Source organism: Oncorhynchus tshawytscha, linkage group LG07 (genome assembly GCF_018296145.1).
Source record: "Oncorhynchus tshawytscha isolate Ot180627B linkage group LG07, Otsh_v2.0, whole genome shotgun sequence".
Taxonomy (NCBI): Eukaryota; Metazoa; Chordata; class Actinopteri; order Salmoniformes; family Salmonidae; genus Oncorhynchus; species Oncorhynchus tshawytscha.
Window position 1 is genome coordinate 8,617,249 of NC_056435.1, and position 11,889 is coordinate 8,629,137.

Sequence of the window (11,889 nt, forward strand, 5' to 3'; positions counted from 1 at the left end):
TGCATGTACAAATTACCTCGACTAACCTGTACCCCTGTGCATTGACTCGGTAGCGGCACCCCCTATATATAGCCTTGTTGTTATTTTATTGTTACTTTTTATCAATTTGTTTACTTTAGTTTATTTAGTAAATATTTTCTTAACTCTATTTCTTTAACTGCATTGTTAGTTAAGGGCTTGTAAGTAAGCATTTCACGGTAACGTCTACCGGTACACCTGTTGTATTTGGCGCAGGTGCCAAGTAAAATTTGATTTGATTTGATAATAGCGTATTGTGAAGTCCCTGGCAATTCTCAGCCCTACCACCAAATGTAAACAGGAGTGGAGAAATATGATTTACTTTATTCAGCATCTTGAGAGAATGAATGCGTGGTTAGGAACCGTCTGTAAAGGTGCTATCTTTTTCAGCATAATAAAAGCTGTTAGTATTTCAACCACATAGAATATGCATCCAAAACTAACTGAAATCTTATCAAAAACATGTTGGGTCATTTTAACAGCTTTAAATTTTCTTAAAACTGATTTAATTTTGAAATTCTGCAAATTGCATTTTCTCCCCGGTCCCTAAATGTCTTTGCCGTGCAAGAGAATCAGGAACGAAAGAGAACAGAGAAAACAAACTATCGATGTCAACTACATTGAAGCATTTATTCTATAAATGTATGACATTATTCTGATGAGCAAGGGTTTATTTAGTCTTCTAGGGCAACAAGTAATGACCAAGAGTAGCGCATGTATCGAACTACAGACAAGTTCGTTGACTGACAAATAGTCTACCAAAATGTAAGGAAATTATAAGCAGTAACATATGCCTATCTAAAAAGGCCCGTCCAAAAAATCGTTCCACCTTCTCTGACTGTACAGTGCATTTTCTATATTGCGGGTTAGGGTCGGGTGGTTACGAATGGGTTGTTAGCAATTGCAGACGGGTGCAGGTGAACAAACAGCTGACCCGCGCATCACTAATGTTGACTACTTACCCTCATAAGGATAGGCACAAGGCCCCTCCCCCGGTGTAGAGTACCTCCTCCACTGATGATAACTGGCCCTCTTGACCACCACCAGGCGTCCAGCCACGGACAGCTTCAGCTGGGAAGCCCCGTACAACGTATTCCCATTGCACCTCCACCACAGGGTCCGGAGGGGTGAGTCACACTCGAAGGTGCCCAGGGGCTGGGTGGAGTCACTGATGTTCAGGCCCAGACAGAGGCTGCTACCCAGATTGAAGAGGCGGTGGCGAGACACCCACTTCCACAGCATATGGCGGGTGGGCCTCTCACAGCTCTCCAGGACCAGGTTAGAGGAGATGCAGCGCTTCAACTGGGTATTCTCCATGATGAACAGACCCTTGTCTGGGAATAGAGGGATTGATGGGTGGAAATGTAGGGTAGTGGTGAAGAATAATAGCATATTCTACTGAAAACTCTACTATGCTCTCTCTACGACACTAATATTGGTGTTTGTGCACTAAAAGGACCTGTCTTAAGGCTTCTGTATGCTTTGGTTCTGCTGGACCGAACGAGTGTGCTTGCATACTCTCTTAAAAGACCTTTGCTTGAGAAGCCATAGCCAGCATACACTTCCTCAAAACAGTCCAGATATCTGTCGTTAATTTTGACGTTTTTGCCGAAATCTTAGTTGCACGATTTTAAATCCAACTAAGCTGTTTGGTGCAGTATTTCTCAAGTAAAGAAATGGCACGAATACGAGTAATCTATTGTTGAATGGCAACAAACACTTTATTGAAGAATCCCTACTGCTGCCCATTGACCGATGAAGGGGTGTAGACTTCGGCTCCAAACTTCGGCTTGCCTCTAGAAAATGTTTTGTGTGCACGAAACAGCCGAAACTGTTCCCGAACGGTTTATTGTTCAGGGCCCATCCATGTCATTCTCCTATACAGATGTCTGAAACAAGTGTGAATGTTTACAGGCTGATAAAATGTATTAATAGTCATTTGCATAATAACATTACAATAACAACATTACTACTAGCCTAGATTGTCATATCCAATAAACATTTCAAATTCAATGAGACTGGAGACTAGAGTTTAGGTCATCGGACAGACCTACTCCCTGGGCCCAATCAAACAACATGTCTGAGCCTGTTTCTCTCTCTCTCTCTCTGTGTAGGTTTGTGTGCCTAGTTAAATAAAGGTTCAATTAAAATACAATTTAAATATGTGTGTCCCCTCCTGTCATTCCTTTTTTTTGTGCATAATTTCATGACCCAATTTGAGCTATTTCCTGTTTACACCAGGGAAATCTACACTCTACAGCCTATAGTTGCTATACTGTGCAAAGTCTATCCATGGTTACATTTACCTGACCCGAATCTGTCCGTCCCTCTACCCATAACAGCATCAATGTTGATGTTTTATTCTTTCTGACTTGTCCAATCTGATTCAGAAGCCTGTTGGTCACATGATGAGTCCATTCATTAATTGATCATGCATAATATGGACAACGTGTTCTTATTACGAAACCATTTTGCAGTACTTCCAGTCCAGATTACACAACAATTTAACTACCTTGTCCTATATTGTTTATTGTATTTGTCCATAATCGAAACCGAGGATAATACAAAGCATCTCGCCATGCATCCAGCGGCGCAGCGCTGTAGCCTACAGAAGCCTGTGCAAATATCTTGTCTTGCATACAGTATACCACACTTACATACACAGGGAAACAATCCAGTTTTTCTTATTGTAGACTTCTTTGTCCTGACTTGCATGACTGACCTATCATTTCTAATTATATAAAATAAAACCTGGATAGTAGGTTACTAGTGGACTCATGTTGATGTTCGATGCAGCCTGAGCTGAATTTACTGTAGAGTTCGGAAATATCTTTCTTCTCCAACACCACATCGTCTTCAATCGCACAGTCGCAGTTAATCACAAACACTATTGCACAGATTAACAAAATAGATTCTGTACAGCGTGATAAATATATTCTCATTTCGACGACAAGTTGCGGAATAAAAAGAAAACAGTTCCGTGGTTGTTTTCCTCCCGGATAACTTTCCGAAAGTTTGGTTAATCGCGACGTCACGGCCCAAGGTCTCTGCGGGGTAGTAAAGGAAGCATAGCCTAAATTTCTTCCAGACAATTTTTTGGGCGGGGTTCGGCTTTTATGGTTTTTACACACGTTTTAGAAGAACACCGATAGTCTATTTCAAATAATACTCAACAATAGGCTTACATCATTTACACTGGCCGATAATAAATCAAAACATGACGAACATGATGATGTGGCAACAACTCAAAAGTTCAACTTTATTTTTGCGCCTTACATTGAAGTTAATCCATTATTCTTCTCAAAATGATTCCAATCAAGATTACATCATTCAAGGCTCAGCCTCGATTCAAAACCCAAAACAAAACTTTTATAACACAAAAAACATGAAACATTATTGCAGTAGTATCAAGCCATCTCAGTTTGTTCTCAGTTTTAGGCTACCTATGTCCCAAACCAAAATCTATCAAAAAACGTAAAGATGTAGGATCATAATTTGAGCCAGTTTGCTACAGCAGGAAAATAATCCTGCAGAAACCAGAAATGTAAATAATTATGTGAATTACACATGGATATTGTTGTAGAGGTTTACATATTTTTCGTAAGGGAAAATCAAGTCTGAAATTTCAAAGCGGAAATTACAAACTTCAGAAACCTTTTTAAACCTCAAATACAACAATTTTGACATTTCCTGCATTGCAGGAAAGTTCTCCTGCAACAGGGTGATCAAATTAAGATCCTAAATCTGTAACAATCTAAATGGGAAAATCCAGTGTTCAGTTCAGCAGAGTGTTTGTACCAGAGAGCAGCAAAATCAAAGTCATTTCATTTAGAGATGATTCATAGCTAGACATTCCATTTTCTGTCTGCTGATATGAGATAGCATCCCTGAAGAAGATCCAGACCTTTTGGAGTGATACAATGTTGTACATTGTGGTGTTTACAATTTGTCCTTACACCACACACACACATGCACACGCACACTGATGTCACCATCAGCAGCCATCCATTGAATGAATATCAACTTTCGGTCCCCCTGCACTTTTATAAGTTACATTTTTAAACGTTGATGTGGAGCTTCTAAACAGAGGGTTTGTACCCTGTGGAGAAAGAAAAAAACGGTTTAACAATAAAATTATACAAGAATTTAAAAGCAATTGACATTAGACAGAGCAAATGAGGACAAGGACACCATCTTACCGACTGCCATTTAGCCTTTGCCCTCTCGGCCTCAAACTTGGCGACCTCATTGCGGTCGTGGACTGAGATCAACAGCTTCCACACCCCCAGCAGGATGAGGCCGATGGTGAGGATGGACAGAGAGACCCCCAGTACTATCATAGCTATGTTGGGGGGCTCAGGACAGTCTGGAGGGATGGAGAGAGAGAGACAGACACACAGTTACTTCCGTAGTCATCACAGGTGTAATTGTAATAGCAAGTTTTTTTTAGCACACTTGGCGAGATAAATTCGTTGCTCATTACAGTAACCGTTACCCTGGTTGTGATAGAAATGGGGAACTTTTATGCTAATGTTACAAATATATATTTTATATTACAGTGTTCATTACAGTGATCAGACTCATCATTTGCTCCCGAGTGGCACAGCGGTCTAGGGCACTGCATGTCAGTGCTTGAGGCATCACGACAGACACCCTGGTTCGATTCCAGGCTGTATCACAACCGGCCGTGATTGGGAGTCCCATAGGGCGGTGCACAATTGGCCCAGTGTCGTCCGGGTTTGATCGGGGTAAGCCGTCATTGTAAATAAGAATTTGTTCTTAACTGACTTCTGTAGTTAAATAAAGGTAATAAAAAATAAATGTGGAAACAGATCATTAGGCATTCTGTTTCCCACTGAGATTTTCACCTCTGCCTGTTAACTGATTCACTGTATGTATTGACCCAGTCCGATTCACTAAGCCCCTTTACCAGTTGCATTAATTACATTCTAGAAAGGACTGTAGTAAAACGATTCGCCATCAATGTCTACTTCCACTTAAACGTCTGGCCTCGTTCCTTCGCTTACAACACCTTCATTCTCTCACTGTTCGTACTTTTATGTGACGTTCAAAAACCTTTCGGTGAATCTGGCCCCAAGGTGTGGGCGTTGACCTTACCGTACATCTTTAGATTATAGACAGTGCTCCCTGCGTCTCCAGCCACCACACTGAAAGAGATGAAGCAGTTGTTCTCACTCTTTAGGGTACACAGCGTGGACCGGCTCTCATCGTATTCTGAAAAGGAATGTGGACACGTACACAGCTATGAAGATGGGGATGAATGAATAAGCCACATATCAACTTCCCTCTGCATTGTAATAGGACGTAAGAGGATACCCTCCTCTCTATTCTGCTGCCAATATGATTCCTATATCAAAGGCCAAGATCTATGTTGTGTGAATGTGTGTGTGTCACACCATTGTATTTCACATCTGAGTCCTGAAGATCTGGTGCGATAATCAGATACACCTCTCAGCTTGCATTAGTGTGAGCGGGTTCAAAATAAGCTCCCCTTTATAGGAACAAACCCTCAGAGTCAGGTCCTTGTATTTTCAACCAGCACCACAATAGACCCGTCTGTAGGACATGGTAAATAATATGTTCCCCTTTGTCTAGTGTCAGGTGAACACTGGACCAAGACAGTGTTCTGATGGAGAGGGAGAGGGTTGAAGAGAGAGTGAAGATAAGGGCAAAGAGAGACACTTGATGCAGGACGGGCCAGAATACCTCGAGATCTCTGACCCGTGGGGGAACTTTACATGCTAGTCTGTTCAGTACCCACGCAGGACAAACAACATGGGGCGATCATATTAAACAGGGAGGAGGAAGGGCCAGGCAAGGGAAAGTTCCCCCAGAAACGTCTTCATCAGGGTTGGCAAGGAAACAATGTCCCCACTGGTTGCAGGAATAGTCCGGCATCAAGAATAGCAATCACACATTTGATTAATACAAGTGGTCAATCTGGACAGGTCGGTGTAACGCTGTTTCGGCTGTCACTCTCTCTCTAGTTCTCATTTCACTCTTCACAATATTCATTTGAATCTTATCAGTCATGATTCGGCTACTCTTGTCTATAAACAGCTCAGACAGAAAGACAGACAGGTAGGAGTAACTGACCTGTGGAATTGTTGACGAAGACGTGAGGGACGCTGCACCTTTGGACACACTCCTCTGTGGCCTCGTCTTCTGCTTGGAGATGACACTCCACACAGGTCCTGAGGAACACACACACACACACACCATCTGTCACGTGTTGAGTGACTTAACAGGAGGGTTATTTGTGTCCCCTGATAAAGAGTGAACAGAAGAAGCCTTGGCCAGATTTCAGTTTGTTCCTGAGGCTGCTCTCTCTCTCTCTCTGTGTGTGTGTGTAGTCTAGCACATAATGGTGGTGTCAGATGGACTGTGTGTGACAGGTCCTTTACAATGGAGAAAGGAAATACTCCAGCACTGTTGTTGGCTGTCTTTTGATGCCCTCAGGAACAAGCAGACAAATTCAGACAAGATGAGGTGAACATTATATCCCAGTACTGAAAAGAGGCAACAAACCTGGCTAGGAAAAAAAAAAGGAAAGACCGGCAAGAATCAATTAGTCAAATAAAAAAGCGAAGGGCTTCGCCATGCTGTAGGTAAACATGACTTGTTTTTATTGGACCTCAGAACAGTTTCTGCTGAATATGACCCAGGTTTCACAGGATGTGGGCTAGTGCGGAACAGGGACAAGGTTTCACAGGATGTGGGCTAGTGCGGAACAGGGACAAGGTTTCACAGGATGTGGGCTAGTGCGGAACAGGGACAAGGTTTCACAGGATGTGGGCTAGTGCGGAACAGGAACAAGGTTTCACAGGATGTGGGCTAGTGCGGAACAGGAACAAGGTTTCACAGGATGTGGGCTAGTGCGGAACAGGGACAAGGTTTCACAGGATGTGGGCTAGTGCGGAACAGGGACAAGGTTTCACAGGATGTGGGCTAGTGCGGAACAGGGACAAGGTTTCACAGGATGTGGGCTAGTGCGGAACAGGGACAAGGTTTCACAGGATGTGGGCTAGTGCGGAACAGGGAACAAGGTTTCACAGGATGTGGGCTAGTGCGGAACAGGAACAAGGTTTCACAGGATGTGGGCTAGTGCGGAACAGGGACAAGGTTTCACAGGATGTGGGCTAGTGCGGAACAGGGACAAGGTTTCACAGGATGTGGGCTAGTGCGGAACAGGAACAAGGTTTCGCAGGATGTGGGCTAGTGCGGAACAGGAACAAGGTTTCGCAGGATGTGGGCTAGTGCGGAACATGACCCAGGTTTCACAGGATGTGGGCTAGTGTGGAACATGACCCAGGTTTCACAGGATGTGGGCTAGTGTGGAACAGGAACAAGGTTTCACAGGATGTGGGCTAGTGCGGAACAGGAACAAGGTTTCACAGGATGTGGGCTAGTGCGGAACAGGAACAAGGTTTCACAGGATGTGGGCTAGTGCGGAACAGGAACAAGGTTTCACAGGATGTGGGCTAGTGTGGAACAGGAACAAGGTTTCGCAGGATGTGGGCTAGTGTGGAACAGGAACAAGGTTTCACAGGATGTGGGCTATTTGTCAACAGGAACAAGGTTTCACAGGATGTTAATGCTAGTGCGGAACAGGAACAACAGGACAAGGTTTCACAGGATGTGGGCTATGCAGAACAGGAAAATGGTTTCCAGGATTGGGCAAAGAGTTAACAGGAACAAGGTTTCAGAGGATGTGGGCTAGTGTGGAACAGGAACAAGGTTTCACAGGATGTGGGCTAATGTGGAACAGGAACAAGGTTTCTCTTGTGGGCTAGATGGAACATGACCCAGGTTTCACAGGATGTGGGCTAAAATCAGGTGAACATGAAGGTTTGAGTTCCTGATGTTTCTTGTGGAACAGGAACAAAGTTTCACAGGATGTGGGCTAGTGCTTAACAGGAACAGATGTTTGTTTCACAGGATGTGGGCTAGTGCAACAGGAACAAGGTTTCACAGGATGTGGGCTATGTTTCGGAACAGGAACAAGGTTTCACAGGATGTCCCTCTGGGCTACCCTGCGGAACAGGAACAAGGTTTCACAGGATGTGGGCTAGTGCGGAACAGGAACAAGGTTTCACAGGATGTGGGCTAGTGCGGAACAGGAACAAGGTTTCACAGGATGTGGGCTAGTGTGGAACAGGAACAAGGTTTCACAGGATGTGGGCTAGTGCGGAACAGGAACAAGGTTTCACAGGATGTGGGCTAGTGTGGAACATGACCCAGGTTTCACAGGATGTGGGCTAGTGTGGAACAGGAACAAGGTTTCACAGGATGTGGGCTAGTGTGGTCAAGACATTTGCTATAAGTGTTGGCATCTCATCACTTTCAGTAGTATATTCATTTGCTGTACTGTCTACAGTCACTGTTGTCATGGCTGACACAGACGGCCTACAGTACCTTCTGAAAGTTTTCACACCACATGAGATTTTCCACAATCTGCATTTTGTGTCACTGGCCTACAAACAATATGCCATCATGTCAAAGCGGAATTATGTTTTTACAACATTGTACTAATGAATTCAAAATGAAAAGTTGAAATGTCGTGAATCAATAAGGATTCAACCCCTTTGCTAAGTTCAGGAGTAAAAATGTGCTTAACAAGTAACATAATGGACGAACTATGTGCCCAATAATAGTGTTTAACATAATTTTTTAAAATTACTATCTCTGTAACTCCACACATACAATTATCTGAATGGTCCCTTAGTCGAGCAGTAAATTTCAAACACAGATTCAATCACAAAGACCAGGGATGTTTTCCAACGCCTTATTAATGACCTTTTGGATGGTAATACACACAGTCACTACAAAGATACAGGCATCCTCTCTAACTCAGTTGCTCGAGAGGAAGGAAACCGCTCAGGGATTTCACCATGAGGCCAATGGTGACTTTAAAACAGTTACAGTTTAATGGCTGTGATAGGAGAAAACTGAGGATGGATCAACAACATTGTAGTTACTCCACAATACTAACCTAAATTAAAGAGTGAAAAGAAGGACGCCTGTACACAATACAAATATTCCTAAACATGCATCCTGCTTGTAATAAAGTAAAACTGCTAAAAACGTGGCAAAGAAATGAACTTTATGCGCTGAATACAAAACGTTATGTTTGGAGCAAATCCAACACAACACATCACTGAGTACCAGTCTTCATATTTTTAAGCATGGTGGTGGCTGCATCATGTTATGGGAATGCTTGTCATCAGCAAGGACTAGGGAGTTTTTTGGGGGGATAAAAATAAACGGAATAAAGCTAAGCACAGGAAAAATCCTAGAGGAAAACCTGGTTCAGTCTGCTTTCCAACAGACACGGGGAGACAAATGCACCTTTCAGCAGGACAATAACCTAAAACACAAGGCCATATATACACTGGAGTTGTTTACCAAGACGACATTGAATGATCCCAAATGGCCTAGTTACAGTTTTGACTTGAAATAAGCTTGAAAATCAGTCAAGACTTGAAAATGGCTGTCTAGCAATGATCAACAACCAATTTGACAGAGCTTGAAGAATTTTTAAAAGAATGATGTGCAATCCAGGTGTGCAAAGCTCTTACAGACTTACCCAGAAAGACTCACAGCTGTAATCACTGCCAAACGTGCTTCTAATGATGCAGGGATGTGAAAACTTACATAAATGAGATATTTCTGGATTTAACTTTCAACACATTTGCAGAAATGTCTAAAAACAGGTTGTAACATTGTCATAATGGGGTAATGTGTGTAGATGAGTGACAATTTGTATTTATTTAATCCATTTTGAATTCAGTCTGTAACACAACAAAATGTGGAATAAGTCAAGGGGTATGAATAGTTTCTGAAAGCGCTGGATATAGTTGAAGTCGGAAGTTTACATTAAAACCCGTTTTTCAACCACTCCACAAATTTCTTGTTAACAAACTATGGTTTTGGAAAGTCGGTTAGGACATCTACTTTGTGCATGACACAAGAATTTTTCCAACAATTGTTTACAGACAGATTATTTAATTTATCATCTGTCTGTAAATGATTTCACTTATAATCTTCCAGAAAATGATGTCATGGCTTGAGAAGCTTCTGATAGGCTAATTGACATAATTTGAGTCAATTGGAGGTGTACCTGTGGATGTATTTCAAGGCCTACCTTCAAACTCAGTGCCTCTTTTCTTGACATCATGGGAAAATCAAAAGAAATCAGCCAAAACAATTGTAGACCTCCACAAGTCTGGTTCATCCTTGGGAGCAATTTCCAAACGCCTGAAGGTACCACGTTCATCTGTACAAACAAGAGTACGCAAGTATAAACACCATGGGACCACAAAGCCATCATACCGCTCAGGAAGGGGACTCATTCGGTCTCCTAGAGATGAATGTACTTTGGTGCGAAAAGTGCAAATCAATCTCAGAACAACAGCAAAGGACCTTGTGAAGATGCTGGAGGAAACAGGTACAAAAGTATCTATATCCACAGTAAAACGAGTCCCATATCGACATAACCTGAAAGGCCGCTCAGCAAGGAAGAAGCCACTGCTCCAAAACTGCCATAAAAAAGCCAGACTACGGCATGGGGACAAAGATCGTACCTTTTGGAGAAATGTCCTCTGGTCTGATGAAACAAAAATAGAACTGTTTTGCCATAATGAACATCGTTATGTTTGGAGGAAAAAGGGGGACGCTTGCAAGCCGAAGAACACCATCGCAACCGTGAAGCACGGGGTGACATCATCATGTTGTGGGGGTGCTTTGCTGCAGGAGGGACTGGTGCACTTCACAAAATAGATGGCATCATGAGGGAGGACAATTATGTGGATATATTGAAGCAGCATCTCAAGACATCAGTCAGGAAGTTAAAGCTTGGTCGCAAATGGGTCTTCCAAATGGACAATGACCTCAAGCATACTTCCAAAGTTGTGGCAAAATGGCGTAAGGACCACAAAGTCAAGGTATTGGAGTGGCCATCACAAAGCCCTGACCTCAATCCTATAGAAAATGTGTGGACAGAACTGAAAAAGCATGTGCGAGCAAGGAGGCCTACAAACCTGACTCAGTTACACCAGCTCTGTCAGGAGGAATGGGCCAAAATTCACCCAATTTATTGTGGGAAGCCTTCTGGAAGGCTACCCGAAACGTTTGACCCAAGTTAAACAATTTAAAGGCAATGCTCCCAAATACTAATTGAGTGTTTGTAAACGTCTGACCCACTGGGACATAAATCATTCTCTCTGCTATTATTCTGACATTTCACATTCTTAAAATAAAGTGGTGATCCTAACTGACCTAAGACAGGGAATTTTTACTAAGATTAAATGTCAGGAATTGTGAAAAACGGAGTTTAAATGTATTTGGCTAACTGTATATGACCCACTGGGAAACTGGACAGACGTGTGTTCTTCTTACCTAGCAGAGCTACAGGAGTCTCCACAGGTAGGGCACTTTTCACAGGTGTCTCCAGAGGCTCCAGGCATGGAACACACACACTTCCCGCACACACACTTCCCCCGTCCCCTGCACAGCGCTCCGTCCTCCGACACACACGTGTCCCTGCTGCTGCTGCAGTTACAGTACTCTCCCGTCCAGCCGCTCTGACACACACACTCGCCGCAGTCACAGTCCCCGTGACCTACACGCACACACACACACACACACACACACACACACACACACACACACACACACACACACACACACACACAAGAAAGTAACTACAGTATATCCTGAAGGTCATGTGTTATATTACTGTGTCACTGTGATGTCAGTACATTGTCTGTTTTCATCAAAAGAGGAAGAGGTGAAACCACAATGCTCATCATGGAAGTCCGTGTTTCGACCGTACGTACACACCTCCACAGA

The 11,889-nt window shown here is 43.1% G+C and overlaps 2 protein-coding genes across 12 annotated transcripts in view; both read right to left on the bottom strand.

The window, feature by feature from the left end:
* The window catches only part of LOC112255166 (secretory phospholipase A2 receptor), a 33,800-nt gene extending 30,725 nt beyond the window's left edge, over positions 1-3,075 (bottom strand). For 4 of the 6 annotated variants that reach the window (XR_006083692.1, XR_006083691.1, XM_042324017.1 and 1 more), the window contains exons 1-2: positions 2,831-3,075; positions 981-1,352 (exon numbers count right to left, since the gene is read on the bottom strand). Coding sequence is in view for 4 of the 6 variants with exons in the window: in XM_042324017.1 (XP_042179951.1) it covers positions 981-1,352; positions 2,831-2,960 (502 nt within the window). In the remaining 2 variants the exon portion in view is untranslated. Of the gene's footprint in view, positions 1-980; positions 1,353-2,324; positions 2,413-2,675 lie in introns of all 6 variants that reach the window. The other 2 variants (XM_042324016.1, XM_042324015.1) reach the window with 2 other exon arrangements.
* A 173-nt stretch (positions 3,076-3,248) lies between these two features.
* LOC112255167 (integrin beta-6) overlaps positions 3,249-11,889 on the bottom strand; it is a 21,880-nt gene continuing 13,239 nt past the window's right edge. For 5 of the 6 annotated variants that reach the window (XM_042324019.1, XM_042324020.1, XM_042324018.1 and 2 more), the window contains 6 exons: positions 11,881-11,889; positions 11,437-11,659; positions 6,136-6,233; positions 5,137-5,253; positions 4,218-4,384; positions 3,249-4,117 (listed from right to left, as the gene is read on the bottom strand). The exon at positions 11,881-11,889 is cut by the window's right edge and continues 409 nt beyond it. In XM_042324019.1, coding sequence (XP_042179953.1) covers positions 4,013-4,117; positions 4,218-4,384; positions 5,137-5,253; positions 6,136-6,233; positions 11,437-11,659; positions 11,881-11,889 — 719 coding nt within the window. In that variant the 3' untranslated portion in view covers positions 3,249-4,012. Of the gene's footprint in view, positions 4,118-4,217; positions 4,385-5,136; positions 5,254-6,135; positions 6,234-10,255; positions 10,316-11,436; positions 11,660-11,880 lie in introns of those variants that run through there. The other variant, XM_042324024.1, reaches the window with a different exon arrangement.